The following is a 22641-nucleotide window of genomic DNA, read 5'->3' on the forward strand; positions in this document are numbered from 1 at the left end:
AATGAACTTAACATTTGTTGCCGTTCTGAACTTGAGTCCTCAGAAATCCTGTAAATGTGTGTCTGTGCATTTATCTCCCAGCTGATCTGATCCAGAGGACACCAAAGGGACCAGAGAGGAAATAGCTCCTGCGTCACAGAGCCTGGTTCTCCTTGCTGCTGTTTTATACAAACACCAGAACTTCACCTGAGACAGTCAATCCTCTGTATTACATAAAACGAGAGGTTGTTTTTAAATTATTTCCATGACTTAGATTGCAAAGCACTTATGAGGAAATGATTAGAATTACATAATAAAGACTTGTCTACAGCATGTTGTATATTCTTGAAGGGAGAGACAAGGGCAATTAACACACAGAGAGCTCGCTTGAGTATATTTTGAATAATTTATTTTTGTTCTCCTCATTACTTCTGACATGAAATATTTGTCTCAGTTTGCCTTAAGTTTAGAGCATGAGACAAGACACAACAAAAAATATTCATTTCATTTGAACTCAAATGTACAAAAATAGACCTGGAATGTTTTCTCTTGATTTTTTTTATGCATCGTGATGTACAATTTGTCATTTAAAGAGTGCATTTGTTTATGTTTTCATCTTCACATATCTTATAAAACATAAAAGCAGACAGTATCATACATGTGTAAGGCAACTTTGCAGTCTCTTAACAATATAATAATCTCCTAATTTCTTTATTTAACACTTATATTATTGTCTGCTGAACATTGCCCCCCTGCAGCTTCAGTTAAGAAAGTAGACTCAGCCGTTAATACTTTTGAAAGATATTAAAACAATCTAGAGGCGTCATATAGCTCAGTGGGTAGAGCTGGCAGCCATATACTGGGGTTTGACCCCAATGCGGTGGACCCAGGTTCGAATCCAGACTGAGACCCTTTAGAGGGGATGCTGCGCGTCATCCCCTCTGTCTCCCCATTTCTCATCTGTCTCTATATAAAGGCACTGGTTGCCCAAAAAATTATTTAAAAAAAAAACAATCTTGAGAGTGTGAACTTGAACCAGTTCCTCAAATGCAGACCATCCAGATCCTGGGGTCAGACTTTTGTTAGTTAGTGGGGACGAACAGGGTGAAACCATCTCGGCTCTTCTTGAAATCTGCGTTGTTCTGTCCCGGTTTGCTTTCCACTGTGACGCTCTTTGGTTTTCCCCGCATGTGAAGCTGCACGGCTAAGGGACAAACTTTCACTGGAAATGGGACTTTTCTTATACTGAAAGAGAGAAACAAAAACAGTTTTGTATTATTAAACTTCATAAAAATTACATTTCCATATCGTCATAACTGTGTTATCTCAAGTAAATGCTTTTCAATTCCTTTCACCTTAATCCTCACTAACCCCAAACTACCCACAGGACCCCTTTCATGTGCAAATTTGAGATATTGCTTAGAAATCTTATGCATGTCAATGAGCTTAATGCACGGATGGATAATATGGATTGCAGTACTTGAACATACTGACCTGGTTTACACTTTTGCTATAATTGATTTCTTAATTGAATTTTTTCGGATATACAAGTAAATATAACATGACATTTTCCACTGAGGTTAAGGGAAAGTGGTTAGTAAGAGACTTTTGACCGGATTTCTTAAGCCTACGTGTAATTCTCTATATGCTAAGGAAAGGAGCTTCAATGCTCCCATATAATATCTCCTTCAGCATTTTTCTATGCATTGTAAATAAAGTTTCTAAGAAAAACTAGTTCAGTGGGAATTTCTCAGTTGTCTTTATGTAGTAATGAAGTCTGTATGAATTCTTCTTCCCATTTGCACTTGATCCCATTACTTTTTCCATTGTTATTGAGTACAAGGGATTAGGAAAAGTCATTAATCGTGTCGTTTCCTGTCATCAATCTCTGTCATGTTGAGTATCCGTGGTATCCAGGTTCAAAAGATCAGTTTTTCTTGACAGGTTTGCATGCCTTGAACCATCTTGTACCCTGAAACAGCTCCTCATGAAGGCCTGCTGTATTAACAATGTAAGTATATTACTCTCTTTAAACACCTCTTAAGCCAATTAAATACTCAATAAAACCCTGAGTTTTTTATTGATCACCTCACTTGTACATGTGATGGTTTCCACAGACCACGGTCACATCCAGAGTGCAGGTGCTTTGATTTCCAGCCCTCTCCCCCCCCACCCCTCTGCTGACAGTTGGGATAAGGAAGCGTGGCTCTGCTTGCTCGACAGGCCGGTCGCTGCACAGTCAGCTGAAGATGATACGCTGTGAAGTCGCTGCTTCCTCTACTCCCCAGGGGAACCTGCAGCCGCAGCGACCCCTTAAACACAATCTGGCCACATACACACTCCGCTGTGTGTTTCAAAGAGCCTTACACCGGATCCACCTACGTCACAGCCCGGGGCACAGGAGACTACATAGTTGATATACCCAATTCTCCCGCAATAAATACTGATTGTTTTTCTGTTGGTGGACGCACTGCGGTTGAACCGACATTGAGGGCTTTAAAAAGCAGATGCACAACAATATTTGCAGAGTAGCTATTATTGGACACCTTTGAATGTTGATAATATGACTGATATGCAGAGCTGGCTCATGCATATAGGCCATATTGGCAACTGTCTGCCTTCTGTGGCAAGAACGAGCTCATGTACCGTTTGGAGTGTCCTATTCTCCCCAGACTGACTGCACCTCTTCAAAACACTGGCTGAAAACCAAATGAAGTCCCACTTTTGAAAAGTTAATTTATGCAGATTGCAAAATGTATTAGCTGTTATGCAAAAGGCTGGCAATGTGGTCTAATACAGTAGATACACACACAAGGTAAGAGCCTCAGAATGACTAAAATATGAGAATGGAGAGCTCCACAACCTGTATTCTGAATACTGCTCAGAAACACACTGCACATTAATACTGCTTTAGCTTGGGAATAAACAAGTATAAACTGTGCTGTAGTGTATATATCATCTCACAAGGTTTATTTGCTAAATTATTTTTGTATCAATCTATATTTAAAGTAGACTATTTAAACTCAGACAATGCATCTTCTTTGTAGTAATAAAAGAGCTTTTTCATATTTTATGGAGCTCAGCTAACCTTCCCTTTGTGTTATGCTAGGCTTCAGATGGCACATTTAACTCTCAAAAAACTGCAGATAAAGACGTTTTCTGATGTTGACTCAAGATAAAGTTTAGATAGTCAGGTCCAGGCATTGTACTGGGTTTCCTTTAACACAGGTAGAGTAGGAGAGGAGATTGTCCATGCCTGACATGGAAATACTCTGTTTGGTTTAGGCGAGGGGTTGGCATGCCGCAGATTACACCGCAGTAACGTAGCTAGGTGGTAACTTGGCGTTTCTAGAATTTGTTTTCTGATTTTCGCTGTATCTGCCATCAATGACAGAACATCGATCCATGTTGTTTCTTGAGAAGATTCTTCCTCTTCGACCTTCGATGTTTGATTTCTTCACGTTTCATGCCAGCTGGGATTGAAACATCATCAACATACTAACTTACTTGCCAGAAATTCTTCCACATAAGCGGTTCTACTCAGCGGGCTAATTAGGACATTACACAGACTTGAGAAATGGCAGGGTAAAATCCGTTTGATGTCTGGTCAAGAGGAATCAAACATTTGCATTCTTACTTACAGCTCCTCTGGGCAATGGTAGTGTAAGTAATAAATTCAGGTTTGCAGTGCATGTGTGGTTAGCAGACATGTGGACTCGAGTCACATGACTTGGACTCGAGTCAGACTCGAGTCATGATTTTAATGACTTCAGACTTGACTTGATCAAATTCGGCATGACTTGCGACTCGACTTGGACTTGAATACTATTAACTCGAGATTTGACACTGACTTTGCCTCTTTGACTTGTAATGACTTGACATGTCTCGAGTCAAAAACAAAATTTCCTGATCATGGACATCCTTCCCTGCAATGCGAACTTGGGAAGCCCCGAAGACCGTAAAGTGCGAGAGCCGGCAGGCAAGCCATAGCGATGCGACGGTTGTTATTTGTGAAAACCTCTGTCAAATACATATGCAATAAGGAGGAAGGCGAACCTTGTAGGCACTTGCGCAAATGACAATGACTCAAGCCAAGTGTGTCTGTTTGACATATATACGGACAGACATGTGTTTGGGGCAGAATGCATCACATTTGGTGCTAAAGCATGAGTAAATCTGTCTCTACCCACTTCTACTGGGCATTTGGTATTTACATGCATGACACATGAGGAGCATGAATACAGATTATTGACATAATCAGAGATAAAGAGAGAATTTAGTTCTTAAATAACATTTGAAAACAGCTATACATTAATTATTTGTTTTGAAACTGCCTATAAACAACCAGGTTCGACTTGTTCCGGTCAAGAGAGGTCTAAAAGATTAAAGATTAAAACACTTTGCGTAGGAATATGATTGGACACATTACTTGCTTTCTTAGTGCTCCAAGAATGTAAACACCTTTCCAAATGTGTCACTGTCAACTATCAGTCAATAAAACAGGTGTGGCCTTGCTCTTCCTTTTTTCCACTTGGCCCCAGTGGGCCTCAAATGCCACCTTGCTGAACCCCTAAACCAGCTGTCCTGTCCTGCAGCAGCGACAAGGCCGACTCAGAAACCCACTGACCCCTGCTGTGTTTTGATTATGTGTGTGATACTAATCTCATCATACCAGCTACCATGAGTGGAATATGACACCAGAAGAGTGTGTTGGAGCCTGAGGACTGTTGGTGATCAGCTATGAAGTTTAGCTTTTTGCCTAAGTCTGGAGGCTGAGACTGTCCAGGGCTATGAGTAATTACTTTCATTCTCCATGTGAGAGCATCAAACACAACTGGTTGATTACCGAGAGCCCTTACACTGAAAACAGTAAAGAACAGAAGAGTGCAGAACACTGACATACAATGATATGTAAAGCTGTGGCGGCTGCTCATCTGTGGCCATTTTGATTATGTTATACGAAAGGTCGGGATAGTTTTATTTCGTAGAGGCTTATTGCTGCCAGATATTACTCCCCCTCAACCAAAACACCCCTGTTTGATAATCTTGCTCCAAGGGGGTGAAATTAGCCCCCATTTATATGACAACGCTTGTACCTTTGCCAATAAACCCAACCCAAATAACACTCACACACAAAAAAAAAAGGTTTAGCCCATTTGAAACTATTGCACCATCTCTTTGAAGCGCATACATCTGCACTATAGCTGTTGTTCAGAGTTTGAATCTTAATGGTTTTTTGCATTTACTATGAGTCGCTTTGGATAAAAGCTAAATTAAAAGTAATGTGATGTACTCCTGTGACCTCTGTTACTAATAATTTCTGCCCACCTTTAACTAAGGAACATGCCTGCCAATAACAGAAAATGTTATTTACCACGGTGATTGGCATATTTGCCGTGTTTCAACATTATCGTAGAAAATGGAACTGCAGATATTATGCTCAGATTTGTATTCGCTTTGAAGTCTTCAACAGTGTCTTAATCCAAAACAAAAACAGCCTCTGTCATTTGTACAGGTCTTTTTCTGACTATCTGAAAATCTCAGAGATGAAGAGATGATTTTTATGTGCTGCCAGACCCCCAGTGAGGAGGTTGGGATGCTCGTCACCATACACTGTGGCATGCATCCCCGTATAACCAACACTTAACATGGTTTCTCTTAACCATGACAGCAACTGCTTCCTCACAAAGTAGTTTTTCTTTAGGACTTGTTGGCCAAAATGTAGTGGAGTATAAGCATCAAGTAGCATCAAATGGATATACTCAAGTAAAGTAAAAGTTCCATAAAAATGTACATTAATTGAGTACATGTGCTTAGTTTATGCAGTATATTCAACATTGTTATTAATAGGATCAGTAAGTGAGCTGAAAACAGGAGGTATTCAGGGCTGTAACTATAAGTATGGGGGTTGAAAAATCACAGACTGAATGTGCTCTGGAAAATTAAAACCCCTGGAGAGTGCAGGTTTTAGAAAGAAATATCCCATCCCAATTCAGAATGGTCATACAATTAACTACAAATCCTACAATAGATAGAAAGTAACATAGAAATGTAGAGTACGTATAAAAAAAACCAGTCAAGTCTCATCAATCTCAATCTGTTGAGATATTGATGTGAAGCTTCACAATGCTGTGCTGTAATCTGAACTCACACCAGCTGGTGTATACACAAAATGGAGTCATCACTGCTTGGAAGATGTTTCTCTATTTAAAAAAAAACATTCAATATACTAATCAACACTATAACCAGCATGTTCTGTGTAACCAGCCCTAAAAACACCCATGTACATTGATTCTTTATGTTGATGCACATGAAACGGATTTCACAAGAAGGTCCCGGCGGACATGATATGATATAGAGGAAGGATTTAACGGTATGATGGGATCAGTGCTGTAACTCAGAGTCAGTGAACACTTTTCATCATATTTTCCCTATGAGCTCATTCCCCACACATCAAACACTCTCGGCTGTGGCGGAGCAGATTTGTAGGAAGACATCCTGACTGGTGCAGCGGTTGTTAAATCTCGGTGACTTTCTGTTTGAGCATCTCAAAGCCTCCTGGGCGGCTGGTGACCTTAAACAGCACACGCATCAAGCAGATTCCTCCGAGACATTTTCCAGCAGACAGTAAATTCATCAGTAAATATAATTTGATCTCAAAAAGGCACATGTTGCCAAGCTGGTGTTTGGACAGAGATGATGAATTCAGGAACCATCACTAACATGTCCAGAACCCCTGCTGCATAAAGACATCTGATAGCGATCAATTGTCTTCCCCTATAATTGATTGGAAGAGATGCTCAGCTCTCCCTCTGCGAGCTCCCTCACTGTTAAACTGATTTGTTTTTATCTCAGAAATGTGTCTTGAGAATAATCAACACTGAGGAAACAGCCAGTGCCAAAAGAGAACATGACACACATTTCTGATTCATTTCATATTTAGGACCCCAGCGTTGCATCCTAAAGCATATCTGATAGAAATCACCCTTTATGCGTTGGCTCTGCTGTTGTTACAGTATGACTCATTTTTTTCCCATAATGCCCCCCGAGGAGGCTCAAGACGCAGGGTGCAGCTGGTTGAGACGGGCCCACTGTTCCTGATGACGGTGATGGTAATTTTAATGGATGATGAACGCTGTGACGCCAAAGCGGACCCCGTGATGGTCCGCTCCCCGAGAACTGGAGTGGCCTCGGCCCACGCTGCCCCGCTGCCATGGCCGCAGAATCTGCTGTTGCCCCAGAGATGGTTGCCAGGCAGCTAGGGGTGCTAATTAAGATTGCGAGGGGAAAATTGCAGGCTTGTGTCAACGAGTCGGTGAAGAGTCAGTGAAGAGGGTCGGTGGGAGGGGAGGGGCTCTGATGGATGGAAAGCTACAGGTGAGCACAAAACAGTTTCTTCTTATCGTCTTTATTTACTCTCTTTTTTGTACTTATTATGTATTTGTTATATATTATATGATCATTAGTTGAGAAGAAGTCTTTTATACCTGTCCTTTTGATATCAGCCTGTTAGCTTAGCATAAAGACTGGAAACAGGGGGAAACTGCTAGCCTTACTTACTTTATAAAATATGTTTTATTAAGAATTATGCACTAACAAAAGACATACTAATGACTTATATATACCATTTCTACCAATAAATCCCACTACATGCTAAAAATGGCACTTAAAGTAGTATTTTAACCGCCTGTGTTGAGGATAAAACTACAGCTTAGTAATAACTAGAAGATGTTAAAATACATATTAAATATTAAATACAATACTTAGCATTATACTGTAATGAAGGTCACATGGTTTTCCCGCACAGCTGTTGGTATTTGCCAACGGCCAAAATGCCATCCTGAAGGATGACTTTTATTAATTTACTAGCCTCTTCCCTCTATATTATTAATCCTGTCTGAATGGGGCTTTTGTATGTCACTTATACTATTAACAGCACATCCAGAAGAAGCGGTAAGGCAGTACATTGTGGTGAAATATGAAGATAGAATGGGTAACTAAGTTTATATGGACTGTCTACAGTTAGATATACGAATGGGACATATTTACCGAGACTTTATATGGGTTATGGGACTATAACACGCTTGCTTACTGTGTTTCTCATTTATTTTCTTGTTCATTAAAAAAAAACATGTATTTGTGGTCCAAACTATCATTTGATACTGTTATGACACTGGTACATTGCTTCTTCTACTTCCCAAGCCTCCTCATGTATCAGCATTTGGATTTATATGAAACTAAAAATGTTTACACAAATAAGGCTGGGAAGTTCCAAACAAGTGTCACTGAACTTGAAATCCCAAATAGTACTTATTTTTGGTTGGCTGGCCTCTGAAGAGAATCGTTTAAACAGAGTTTGACCTTGAGGTAATTTAGTCAAGAACGACCCTGAAAAAGAAAGTGTGGCTGCATTCAAAGCAAAGGACATTAATCTTGAATCTAGAGAAAAAGAGACAGGAAAGTTAACTGGAAAAAGTTAAATATCGGGAGAATGTTGGGGTTTCTAATTAAATCAGTATTCTTCAATTATCACAGCATTATCTTGATCTCATATGTACCAATATTGACTCAATTTTTCAAAATCCTGTGGTAAAAATTAAACTCATTTTCATGACATTGAGATATATTGTATTTTAGTTGAACTAATTCTTTAAAAAAAACATATATGCTCAAATATGTCTGACCTCACTATAATTAAATCTCATTCATATTTGCATGAAAAATGTAAATCGTCTCATCTTAGAGCGAGCATTTGGCAACAACATAGAAGACAGACGAGGAAAACACTGGAACTAAATTGGCGCCAGCCCTACTTATGGCTGATGAACTTTAATATGTCATGGAAATGTATGCGCGAGGATAAAAACATATCTGAATTATTCACACATGTGCATTAATGAACAGTTTGAGGCAGGACTCTGAGGCTGAATCACTGAAGCACATGAGCGGGCAGCTGTAGGAGAAGTGAAGAGGAAGCGGGTCAGTGTTAATATCCTCTGTTTACGTGCACCTGGGTTAAAAGCTGTTGCCATAGTTACTCTCAATGACGGAGGAAGTACTCAGATCTCTTACTTAAGACAAAGTACTCATAATGTACCACACTGTGAAAAGACTCCTTTATAACCGTCAGCTAAATAATAACATGCAAGTATTATCAGGAAATTGTACTTAACGTATTATAAGTAAAAGTACACAACGCAGAAAAACCTGCCCTGTAATATTATATGTTATATGAGTATATTTGTAGTGTGTGTGTGTGTGTGTGTGTGTGTGTGTGTGTGTGTGTGTGTGTGTGTGTGTGTGTGTGTGTGTGTGTGCACAAAGATGGAACTATGAAATTGCCAAGTCCTTTTCTGTCAATCGATCGATCAACTGACTTTCGGCTTCAACTGTTCTTTTTAGTGTTTCCCATCAACCCTCACAGTTTCATGATGAACATTAAATACTTTTTCACGTGGGGTCTAGCAGTCTACCCTGGGGGTTAAACTCTCTGTGGGTCAGTGAAAGTCGCTCTTTGTGAGAGTATCCCCATGCAGGAGCTTTTCCCATTTCTTGGTGGGCTTGGAAAGGCCTGGGATGAAGGTGTCTCGCTCTTCCAAACGATGGCTTCACAGAGCCTAGACCAATTCTCTTCCCGAGGCCGTAGACTTAAATGCTCTGAACCCTCTCTACCTGTGGGGAATGATGGGGCTACCAGTAGAACAGTCAAACCGGGCAGTCCGTCCTTTAGTGCTTTGTGGGGGAACTTTATCTGCTGCGTCATCCTTCATATGAAGAAGATTGAAGATGAAGATTCAACTTTATTGTCATTGCACGGAGTACAAGTACTAGGACAACGAAATGCGGTCTCTGCATTTGACCCATCCTAGTGTTAGGAGCAGTGGGCTGCCATTATGTACGGCGCCCGGGGAGCAGTGTAGGTAACCAGTGTCTTGCTCAGGGACACCACGGTGGCACTTGGTCTTTCAGGGACTTGAACTGGTGACCTTCCAGTTCCCAGGCCAAGCCCCTATGGACTTCGCCACCAAAGTGTTTAGGATGGAAATTGTTTCTAGACAAAGCAAGGCAAGTTTATTTATAAAGCACCTTTAAATAAAAGGCAATTCAAGGAGTGTTCCAAACATTTAAAAAAATATCAACTACTATACTATAACTTGAGCACTCTTTTCAAAGAAAAAACATAAAGTTTTTCTTAGATCTATCTTTGATTTTGCTCTCAAAGTTGATTGATGGGAGCACCTGTTTCACAAAATCCTGTTGGAAATGTTTCTTTGTTTTGATTCACAAGTAATTAAAGCTGTCAGATAAATGTAAACCTCTGAGTTGTAAGTGCCATGAGAATCACATTTGTACTTAAATACTCAGCACCACTCTTCATAGGATCAGCACTGCATGAGCCCTGATCCCGAGCCATGTATGAAACCAAACCACAACAAGATCAGAAGCTGCGGAGTGAAAAACAACATTAAAGAGACAAAATAAGGGACAGGAAGTGAGCGAAAGAGGACGAGGTGACCGAGGAGAACTCAGCCTCCTGTTGCTGGAACACATTGAGGACAGCCACAGAGGGAGAGAAGAGGGGAGGGGAGTAACACAAGAGGCTATTTCAGGCTTTGGATGGCGCCTTTCACAACCTCAAAAAGTGAATTTATTAAAGAGACGGCCTTCACTAACCGGCAAATTGTCCACGTCAAGCGAGACCAGAAAGTCAACAAGTCCCTGGACATCAGTAACAGGTCATTGTGAGTCTGTGGTCAGAAAACCACATCACAAGACCGATCCTCACATTTGCTTCTTTGAGGTTAATGAAATCAGGATTTTTCTCAAGAAGGGAGGGGGTGACCCAGAAGATTGCTATTAATGCAACACCGTCCCGGGTCTTTCCATATTCATAACTGAAAGTGCTGATGTATAAAAAGCCGGAGAGGAAGAGAGAACTTTGGAGAGATGAGAGGTAATGAAAACAAATGAAAAGCGGGAGGAGGGGAGAAGCTGTTTTGCTTAAGAGCTAATGAGTGCAGCTTCATAAAGAGGGAGGTCATCTTAAATTACATGTGAGTGGATGACTTTGTGTTTGTATCCTTAAAAGCAGCAATATGTTTTACTATGTTTAACAAGAAGAGGACTTTTGTTTTGTTTTTAATATAATTGGGGTGTCCCTTTTAATCTATTATTGTGGAAACATGGGAATAAAAAGGGCATTTGTTGGAGTGCAGCATCTGACTGTATGCCCTGCTAGTAAACCAGGCTGTTATTGTCCTTACTGACATACACCAAAGTATCTGAGGGACTCGAGGAAGAATTTTGGATTTGACATCATAGATTGTAGAATTGTAATAAAATATAATGTTGTTTGTTGACTTACATACAGTAGATTCTATAATGCAGCAGAGGAACAACAATGAACATAACAGACATTTTAGAGCGCCAACTTAGATAAAGAAACAGAAAAGTGACATCTCAAAAAATAACAAACAGTTTTGATAATGAGTTCATTGTTAGTTAGTTTAAATAAAGTTTTAGTGCAAAAGAAATTAGGAAATGCTGTTTTTCAGCCATTCAAATGTGGAGATGTCCTGCTTTTCTCTATTTTATATTATATTATAGTGGGGGTTTTGGAAAACCAAACGATTGTTTGATTAATCAATTCATAAAAAAAAACTGTTGTTATTAGAATTTGCCTGAACTTATAAATATGCCATTTTTTACTTTTACTTGACTTAATTTGAAAAAGAATGAGTATAGGAATAAGAGATTAAAGTGTATGTTTGTATTTAACATGCACTTTCCATTTAAGTGTCTCTTTAAAAATGGCAGGAACTAACTGCTGCAATATTTGTGAATATCACAGCCGATCCTAAAACTTCTATAATGTTCTGTCTCGGGCTGAGTTCAATAAGATAATGAAATCCCCAAATTGCCTTTTAAGTAAGAATCCTCTACAATCTCTTAAGGCGGGGACAGATCATACCCTAAACCCTGCTTTCAGCCCACTCATACTCCCCCAGCTGTCCCAGCAGATGGTCCAGGAGTCCAACCCCCTCCAAGCAGACACACACAGTAAACACACACATACCAACACACGCGCAGCATTCATGCCGACAGCTCCGAACCCAGGTGACAGGAAGAAAAAGCAGGGGGAGAGACGGGGCTGATGGTACGTACAGGAAGAGGAGGGAGGAGGAACAACCTCCGCCGAGGGAACTAGAGACGGGTGACAGAAAACCAGACAGCTCATCTTCTCCAATAACACGGAGGAGCTTTAAAGTCACATTTTACCTAATGTGCCTCCCTGACCTATTTCTGCAGAACTCTCTGTGCTACCACTCTGATCCGTGCTCTCGAGTTTGACTTCAAAACACAATCACTGCATTGACTGTTTCCTCCCTGACCAATCTCCAGACCTCATAAACTAAAGATGATGTGCGCGTGACTCTCAAAGTCTCACTTCCTGACAGAAGCACAAGAGTAGTGTGTTGTCATCCTTCTCCTCCTACTCTCCCCCCCTGAGCACATGCTCACACACTTACACAGCTCACCCCTGACTTTGTCTGGCTAGCAGAGGTTGCGACCCCCTCTGTTCACCGCAGATGGTGGCACAAAGACAGGCGGAGGGCTGAAACGGACTCCTGATGGTGGACTTTGCTCTGTGACGCCCGTCACACCCCGACCAGAGCCATGCAGCTGCTGCAGGACCCCGGTGATTCAGATAAACATCCCCCAACCAAAAAAAACCCCAACCAAAAGTCTGAGACTCGTAAAACCCACAAAAGCCTCACCAGGGATCTGGGATCACTTAAACATACATGAGGAAAGACTCATAAAAGAAGGAAAGATAAACCCCGTCTGCCAGGCCAGAAACAAAACAAGTGACGAAAATGAGACAAACGTCACTCTGGTGACAGCTCATTCATGTTCCATCTCTACATGACACCAGTGATCACTTAAAAAACATACAACTGGCTCTTGGCTGACAGTAAGGCTCATGTTTTGTTTTTTTTACAGATTCCACTGATATATAACAGGATTTTTGAATGTGTTAAATGCTTTCTGTAGCCTGGGAGATGTAAAATGGGTGTAATAGGGGTTTGATAAAGTATAAAATGTGCAATGTTTCTCAGGAGATACAGAGTCTTGGTTGAAGGACATATTTACTGTATAAAGAAACCACAAAATGCTATGTCAACTCGAATAAAAATTAAATAAATAAAAATAAGCTGCAGACCTGCCATTAACAAATAAACTACAGTGTTTACTTTTCAAACAACTTCCAACTTGAATACTTAAATCCCATTTTCATGATTGAATAATAAAAAAAAACTGATAAATCTTTGTGTATTTTTGCAGGCAGTACGTGTGCATTCCAGCAGTATAGGTGCAAATGTATGTGTGTAAATAAAAGTGCAAAATGTAGCTGTGAAGGGTTATGTATAATTGAGTGTGTTTAAGTATTTATAACCATGTGTTTGCTTATACATATTGATTTGAATATGGACTCTTGGGAGACAGGCCTCGAGCTAGTAAAGATCCAAATAAACAAATAAACCGAGACGCTTTCATCTGTTGTCATGTGACCAATGCAATTATGTATCAAACTTAAGAGGTTTCACGAAGTAAGTGGACTTTAGTTTTACAGAATAAACCTTAAGGCTTCTTTTTGAATGAAAACCTCAACGCACTGAGTTTAAACTATAAAGATGTATGAAATCTTTGGTGGATTTATGTCTTAAACAAACTGAATTTCCACCAGATGAGCTCGATCTCCACTTTGTGTTTGTTACTATTTTTTTCATATCTTTACATCAGCCGCTGTCCTGGAAGGATTTGGAGCATTATTACTTTAACAATCACTGAAGACTGGCTGCTGTCTCGCTCACACACACAGTAATAAACACAAACACACACAGAGGCGGCTGGCCCATAGGGGGCGCTGGGGCTCTGCCCCACCAGCTGTTGAGGGGAACAAATATTTTTTGCATATTTTTTTTTAAATCAATGTCAGTTTTACTTAATAGTGTGTGTGCCTACATGCAATTTAAATCATTTAAACAACATTTCCACCAACTAACACTCATTAAACAGTGAATTTCCACTGACAGACAGTGTATCATTCTCTCATGGGGCGATCGGCAAAGTGCCCCTGACCGGCAGCTAAACAGCCAATCCGGTTATGGTTGCTAGGGAGAAATTATGAATAATTGGCCTATCAATGTCGCCAAATTTAATGCCGGTGGGGCGCTGGAAATTTAGCCCCAACTGCTACGTAAAATGCGTGAAGGTTTAGGATTGCTGTAGCTACATAAGGAGCCAGCGATAGTTTTTTTTCGTAGTGCGACTCCCAGACTCTGTCCTACGCTACGTGGGGAAAAAATACGTGCGACGACGAAGAGAGATGATGGCGATGTAATATGTAATAATATTATAGTATGTAATTATAATATAGTTGTGGAGAATGCTTTGTTGTTTCTCTCAGGCTGTGACATGCAATGACAACTGTATGGCACTGATGCTGTTTTCTCCAAGTAAATGCATTTTTCCTTGAGAGAGGGTATTAAAATAATCTGTTTATGTAAAATTTTTTGAAAATAACTTGGTTCTAAATTCTTTGTATATGTTACATTTGAATAGGAAAGTTCTGTTTCATTCTCTCTTCTCAACCCACACTCACTCATTCACTCACTCACTGTTGATTTGTATAGATTCAGCTGAAATCATACCCTTGTTGTTAATTTATCCCTTGATTGTATTGTATAGTATTTGATAGCATAAAGTCTAATATAGCTGTAAATTGTTACTTTTTCTGTGAAGCTGGAAACTGTGAAATTAAATTATTATTGTGGAACTGTAGTCATTTTCCGACTGTTCATTTGAATGCTTATGCTAAATTAGGCAGGGAAATCTGTTGGCACACTAGCCCCACCAAGATTTTTTTTCACCAGCCGCCACTGACACACACACAGTACAACCAAAACAGTCTGCTCAGTGTGAAAACTTGTGCCATTCAGATGAAGTCTGGCAGAGATGGATGTGAGTCAGGTTTATAAACAGTGATGACAATTTAGGATCCGAGTGATAAATGTGATAAATGTCAGCGTGACGGATTCATTTCACAGCAGTTATTCAGAGCGGGGCGCCGACACCGACAACTATGACAGTGATGAATGCCAAGAGTTTGATTTGCGTAATTCTTATTCTGCATTAATGGACTCGGTTTGACCAGTAAACGCTGAGTCGGATGCTGTGCTGGTTATTCGTGTGACACTGAGACCCCGACAGGCTGCGTGTCATCTCCCCGAATAATCACTTTACACTTCCTTTGTCCTCTCTGTTTAAAGATTCCTAAGAAAGGTAAATCCGCTGCTGTTAATAAGTTATCAAGACAGCCTGGCAACTATTACAGCCTGTAGATATCTAAAAGTTATAAAAAGTGAAAGAAATTTGCAATGATTTCAGAGGAATACCTATGTGTGTCTCTATGGTACTTTCAGCCACTGGCCGAAATGACGGCCCCGCCCACTTTCCTGGCAAAAATAACGTATTTTTTAAAAGATTTTTATCGTGAACCAAATACTGGCTAGTTGCACTGATGCAAAGTCAACACCATTACTGGAGACCAAAAACATGTTGAAGGTGTCAATTTATTGACTTTATGTGGTTCAAGTTTTTAAAAATGTGTTAAAAGCACAAATGTAGTATAGTACAGATAGCTTTAAGCTTTATCTAATGTTACATCTTGAAATCGAAGAGAGTGACGGTGCCATTTTCTGTTGTTTTTCATTCCTTTTTAATGTCAATCTATCAAACAGAACATCTTACCTTATGAGTGGGTGAATATCATAACATGTATTTGTATAAGAGCATGCACAACTGTAACATTGTAAAACTTTTATTTTACAGTTTAAATGTGTTCAATTTGGATTGAGGACAACTTAAATTGGTATCTTATCACTATTATCACTTAAACTTTAGACTAACCGTGTGAAATGGTCCACCATCGCTCCCACCAGCTCCCCCACTCGGTCCTGGTTGGTGCACAGCTCCCCTCGCTGCAGACACAGCAGGACGTCATCCTGGGAGGTTGTGTGCAGCGCCACCATCTGGTCCGCCCCGCTGGTCACACTCAGCCCTGTTAACTGTGGAGAGACACAGAGTCAGACGAGGACACAACTATGACTCTGAAGAGGAGTCCAGGTACATGTGTTGAAGGAGTCGCTGTTTAACATCACCCAGTCTTCATGGAGATTATGGAAACCTACAGGTAGTGCAAGGGAGGATAAGGACGGTGGCTTCTTACATACACTGAAAAAAACTGAAACGTTGACTTATTAAATGTATTGTGCCATAACATTTGTTGCAAAAAACGAATTACATCTATACACCTTGAGTTTCTTTAAATGCCTTCACTTTCCGTTATTTTATACTACTAAACCTAATTCTCCCTAAATTATATAACGTGGTTAAAAAAAGCTTGAAATGCAATAGAGTAATATTCATAGTAAAATGTTGCTTACATATAATTTTATCTGTACCAATTTTACAAAAATATACAACAACATAACAATTGTGTTATGTGTAAAGAAATACCTTTATATTCCATAGTTTAAGGACATGTTATACTTAATAACACACTGTATTTCAACTATTCTCAATGGAAGACTTTTTTATGTTTCAATGTTACTTTGAGTTTAGACCGAAATACTTTTTTCCTACTTCTGTGGACAACACCTGGCTGTCATCTGAATGATTGATATTCAGTGTCACGCGCTGGAGCGGGGACATTTAATTTGTATAGAAATGTCAGGGATTATCAGGTCGATGTATAATACCTGTCAGTGTAATACAGTACAGCACAGTATATCCTGGATCAAAACTCACGCCATGAACAGACCCAGCGGATTATTATCACTAGCAGTTTGCAAAGTGAGAGCAAATGTGCCGGCAGTGCACGTGTGGTGGGGCGGCAGTGAATGGAAGGACATTAAGGGTGACCGACATGGAATAATGTACACATTTACTGCCACCAGTTATGCAGAGCGGCCTATTTAAGAACTTTTCTAAATACGTTATCTTACTAGTTCATAATTATTGTTGCCTTGATGTGTTTATCACTTTAATTTTGCAGCTCTTTGAGATGCTAATGTTAATTATCGTGCGCAGTGCTGGTTTGAAATACATCAGAATGTATTACCTGATTTATATTGTGTGTTTTTAAATTGGATGTGGAAGTTTCAACACCTGTCAGATATTAGTAGTGGAGCCAAATAAACCAACAATATTTGCTATGAAAACATGACGAGTAGAGGTATAAAATCACATCAAATGAAACTACTACAGACAAAATTGTGTTTAAGTAATTTAGGTTTCAGAGACGGGAAAGGGAGACGGGGCAGATTAAGACTCTTAAGGCCTCCAGCAGCACACACAGGTTAATCCAGCTAAAAGCGGCCCTCCAGTGTTCAGTGACTGTTATTTATGGTAAATATAGGATCCACAGTCAAAATGTATTGATTGATTTATTTATTCTTATAATCTGAATAATGTCATAGAAAAAGATCATTGGAATTTTAAGACTATTTGGCTGCTGTTTTTTGTCAAATCATCTTAAAACAAATATTACTTAAAATATGATTTCATAGAAATCTAAAAGAAGAAAATACCCTGGGTGTGTTCCTCTGTTCGGAGTGGGTTGTGTATGAAATGTATACGTGGATAAAAAGCATATATCTGGCCAACATAGGAACAAGTATATGAATAATAACGTTGAAATCCTACAGGATTGCTTGATGGTCATCGTTATTTTCAAACTTCTGTTAGTATCTCGGTCAGAGGTTCAAATAAGAGCAGTAGTAAAATTCCAAATGCCCCAGCTAAAACCAGTTGCTAAAATGTAATTGACCTAGAATAAAAAAGTAAATGCAAATAAGTTGCTTTTTGTTATGAACAGTGTCATTACATAAGTCACATAGCAGAATTTTAAACTCTATGATAGGACAAGTATTACTGACTGCAACCTTTTTCACCTTTAGTTTCTAACTTTAAATGTTTTTGAACATAAGCTGGTGCTTTTGACTTCTTTAATTGAAAGTATTTGCTGATTCTTTCTCTTTTGATTCATTAAACAACTTTGATTGTTTAGTTTACACCAACATGTCCAATCTATTCAGGAAAACTCTGGGAAGCTGTCACAGTTCCACTCTGCTGATGTCCAGTCACATTGTTCCATCAGTTTGTGACCTGATCATTTCAGCCTTAATGCCTCCGCAAAGAGAGTCTGGTGACACAGTGAGTGCAGAGCTGCTTCTCCTCTATTTTCTGCTTCTGACCTGGAAACACTTGTATCGTTCACTGAGCAGCAGAGCTTAATGGCATCAGCTATCTTTAGCTGCTCGCTGCTGCATGATGATACTCTTTAACCCTCTAGCATGCAGTGAGGTCTCTCTCTGAAACCACTGCTGGACGTCCAGCTGTGCTGACTTATTGTGTGTGTAGGTGTTGTTGGTATTTAACCTTTAGTGCGTTTACATTGTACATACAGTGGAGAACAGATCTGTTCCATCTGACTGCTGTTTCACATAAACTCATACTCAATGATTTTGACAGCAAGATGTTTGAAAAGAACAAAAATGATGAGGGTCAGGCAGCAGCTCAGTCCTTAAGGGTTGGCTTGGATACTTGATGGTCACTGCTGGTGGTCACTATTTCAAATGGAATATGTATATATATATATATATATATACATTATATTTATTTAATAATAATACCTGAGTATAACTGTATAGCTGGAGAGGTGTCGGTTAAGAAGGATGCTCAACCCCCAAATTATATAAGAGCGCCAACCTTTCTCCATCAATCCATGCATTTATGTATGTGTGTATCAACCAGGCTTGGAATTTCGTAATTTTAGGGGCAAAGCCATTTGGCCTTTTGTGTCACAAATTTTTTTACGCACAAAGGCCATTTAGGGAAAAATTAGGATTTGGAGCTTACAAATAAACAACTTAACTTTCTGATCATAAAAACACACGAATGACATGGAAAACAAATTACTTTTTTACTACACTGCGCATTGAATAGAGTAGTTTTTCATTCAATGTGTGCGGCAAAAAACAAATCACAAGAGGAGCAAAGCGCTCGCAGGCCCACTGAAACATCATCTCATAAGTCAGAGCTGATTGGCTGTAGGTGTGTGCGAAAAGTGTAGTTATGAAGAGGAGACGAGAGAGCTTAGACTACAGCACCAGCAGTAAACAATACAAACAGAACATGAAGTTGACCATCTACTGGAGCTTTGGTGAGCGAAGTATAGTTTATGTATCGATATTGTAACCACGGTGACGAGTGTGTGTGTTTTCCTACAGTCTGATGTTTTCATGCTGAGGCATCACGGTTGTTGTTATTGTTAAGTTTTGCTTTGTGATAGCGCTCTTTACTCCATGTATTAAGGTACAACAAGCCTTTACATAATCTTAGTTGTTCGTGCCCCACCAGTTTTGTACATATAAAAACGCCACTGGGTGAGGAGAAGGGAGGTCCTAGAGAGAGAGAGAGACGGGGGAATGCTATGGGAGAGCTAACGGTATATATGTGTGTGCGAGTGATGATTAACGTTCTTCTTTGTTGTTTTGCCGTGGTTCCGGACGACAGTAACCTGTCTCAGAAGTGAATAAACTCACGGACAAAAAGAGACACGAGGCCTCCTTGTATTCTTATAGCGAGACGCTGCAGTGATGATTGAATGATGCAACGTATGACACGTGAAGTGCGCGCAACCAATCCAAGCTACAAGGACTAATGCAGTTCAGAGCCCAGACCACCACTCTGACACTTTTAAAGCAACTTCGAGATTTTAACAGTAACAGGGCACAACGGCCATGGTGGCCGTAGGACGTACAATTATTTTTGGGGCATCACGGCCAGACCGAGGGGGAATGAAGGCCATGGCCTGTCATGGCCGCTGTGAAATTCCCACCCTGGTATCAACTGTTTACCAATAGAGAGCAAACTGAAATTCTCCTAGGGAATTAATAAAGGTTGTCTTCTTCTTCTTCGATATGGTATGTGTTGCAAAGTACCAGTGACACAATTATAAAAACAACCCACAATACGAAATGTGTTGAGAATATTATAGTAAATGTAATACTGGGGTTGGTAGCCTTACAATGCAATACTCATACTTGTATCCTTTTCTGCTACAGTTCATGCACTGTGATTGGTCGAGGATGCAGACGTTGGTGGGGCATGTATCTTTAGCCTCAATGTTTTATCATAATATTGTGTATGTAGACTTCCTATTTAATATTTTCCTTTTTTTTTTGCTTGAGCTTAATTCTATTTAACAAAGTATGTTAAAACCTTACACCTAACTCCTTCACCCCCACCGCTTAATAAGTTTGAAATTACGCGAGTACTTTTTTAGTGAATGAATGCTGCAGTTCAGAATATTTTCCATCAGCTTTTATCAGCCCAGCAATCTGTTCCCTCAAAGATTCTCCCCCACCCTGAGTATCATTCCTCTGATCAAAAGGCTTAGGTTTGGTTCCTGGGATCTTGAAAGGTTCTTGGTTACCTGGGTTGTGGTTTGTCAAGCAGGAACAAATGTTGCTTTAGTGGCAAAATAAAATAATGGTCCGGAATCAGGCAGAGGCTCCGAACCAGCCTTACAACTGCCTTGGTGGAAACAGGGTCGACAGATGCCATATAATGGTATTTGGAAATGTGAGATCCCCCCCCGGCTTAAAACGCCTTCATTGAGCTCCTTTGTTTATTTCCGTAACATAATGACATCGCTACGTAACACTCTTCTTTCTATTGGCTATCGTATCAACACATCGTACTTGATAGGCTAAGGTTGGGACATCTCTAGGTGGTTGATCAATCACAACAGAACCGGCCAGCTAACCAATCAGAGCAGACTGGGCTCTGGTTTCAGACAGAGGGTGAAAAGAGGTGCTGCAGCACAGGCAGTAAGAGAAAAATAAAGAGCTTTTTGAACATTAAAGCATGGAGACATGTCCCAGTGGAGGACAAATATAAATATGAACCTGAAAAGGAGGTCCCTTAAAGAATGTTCATCGGTGACTGAATGTGCAAGAGCAAGCACGCGAGTACTCACAGTGTCTAAGGGAAGCCTCTTCAGAACCTTGAACTGCTTCTTCGGCTCTAATTTGTACACGCACTTGTCTGTGATGAGCAGTCCTCGGTCTGTGCTTTTGTTGAATCTATTCACCTGAGAGACAGAAAATGACAGAAGAGCTTTTATTTATTTAAAAACATTTTTTTGCAACTTGTTACTGTCACTTCAAACACTTGTTGGTTTTCTTTGTGGAGCAACAAACGAGCGACACACACAGAACAAAACAAATGCAGATAAAAGACAAAGGCTCTCCGGGCTTGTCAGTGTTGGTGGTTGTTTTATTTTCCTCTATCAAGGGCTTGACATCTTCGAATAAACTTTGTCTTGGGGAGGGAGTGGTGTAGTCTGTAAGGTCTTTGACTTTGGACTGAAGGGTCGCCGGTTAACGTCCCGATCGGAACAATAAACCCGAACTGTGGTCTGGCTCCTCAGAGCCAGACCTCCTCCTGGGCCATGGATCTAGCTAGACTGGCTGCCTCTCCGCACTGGATGTTCTTGATGCATGTGTATCATTAAAGGTCCATCTTCTTTTAAAGCTTTTTAGAGTTTCTCTACAATTCCTGATAAGGAAAATATGGCCTTTATTATCCACAGAGACTGGAGAAGAGTTCATCATGAGGTGAAATAATAAGCAGGGCCTCAAATGACTCCATTAAGTTTTGACTGAAAACTTTTAAAAGAGAATCGGAGTGAATTATAGTACAGTTTCTTTCATGATTAATCCTCTGATTATGTTTTAAAATCTCATGTCTGAGAGGGTTGCATTCAACGCTAGGACGTGAAATCTCGAGCGGCACAAAAGAGAAGAAGGGGTGTGAGTGGGTGGAAAGAAAAGAACATGGCAAGTGAGGAAAGCATCCCAAAGCTAAACAGAAGCAACACGACAAAGTAACACATTTTCATTTCAGCATGTTCTTTCCCCCACACACTGTACCTTCCGACAGAAGCCAGAGAAGAGGACCTGGTTGTACTCGTCTCTGTTCCTCAGCTCCTTAGAAACTCGGATGAAGGCAGCGCTGGTCTGAGGGCAGTCTCGCATCTGCAGAAGTGAAAGACCTTGTGTTATTACCAGAAGCCACCAGATACAGCATGGCAGCACAGGAATGTGTCTCGTCGTTAAAACTGCGTGACCCCTCTCAGCCTCTTTTATCGCTTTAATTCCATAAGCAGCAGATCAAAGCTGCTGGCCTCGGGCTGCTGTTACCAGACACGGTTTGACGCCGTTACAGACCCAGCAGGGCGGCTGATGCTGGAGCTCAACTCCATGATGAGAATTAGAGTCAGGGGCTGCTGGTCTAAAAACGAGTCATGGTCTCCCTTCATCACAATAATGTCTCCACTTATTGTGACCAATTATACTAAGGAACTAGAACTATTCAGCAAAATTCCAATGAAAACGATCATTAGAAACGAAAAATATAATTGGATCTCAGCCTCTTCTCTCAGTCCACTCTCTCTCTGTGTTTTTGTCTCATTCTGATTCCTTCAGTTTTGTTTCTTGTGAGTTGGTGTGGTCTGTTTCCTTTCAA

The 22641-nt window shown here is 40.2% G+C and overlaps 1 protein-coding gene across 4 annotated transcripts in view; it reads right to left on the minus strand.

Annotated features, from left to right (window-relative positions):
• Positions 1-371: 371 nt before the first annotated feature.
• The window catches only part of myo1g (myosin IG), a 57711-nt gene continuing 35441 nt past the window's right edge, over positions 372-22641 (minus strand). For all 4 annotated transcript variants that reach the window (XM_063899266.1, XM_063899268.1, XM_063899267.1 and 1 more), the window contains 4 exons: positions 22047-22151; positions 21092-21205; positions 15955-16112; positions 372-1224 (listed from right to left, as the gene is read on the minus strand). In XM_063899266.1, coding sequence (XP_063755336.1) covers positions 1062-1224; positions 15955-16112; positions 21092-21205; positions 22047-22151 — 540 coding nt within the window. In that variant the 3' untranslated portion in view covers positions 372-1061. The remainder of the gene's footprint in view (positions 1225-15954; positions 16113-21091; positions 21206-22046; positions 22152-22641) is intronic.

This window comes from Eleginops maclovinus, chromosome 13, assembly GCF_036324505.1.
Source record: "Eleginops maclovinus isolate JMC-PN-2008 ecotype Puerto Natales chromosome 13, JC_Emac_rtc_rv5, whole genome shotgun sequence".
Lineage (NCBI taxonomy): Eukaryota > Metazoa > Chordata > Actinopteri > Perciformes > Eleginopidae > Eleginops > Eleginops maclovinus.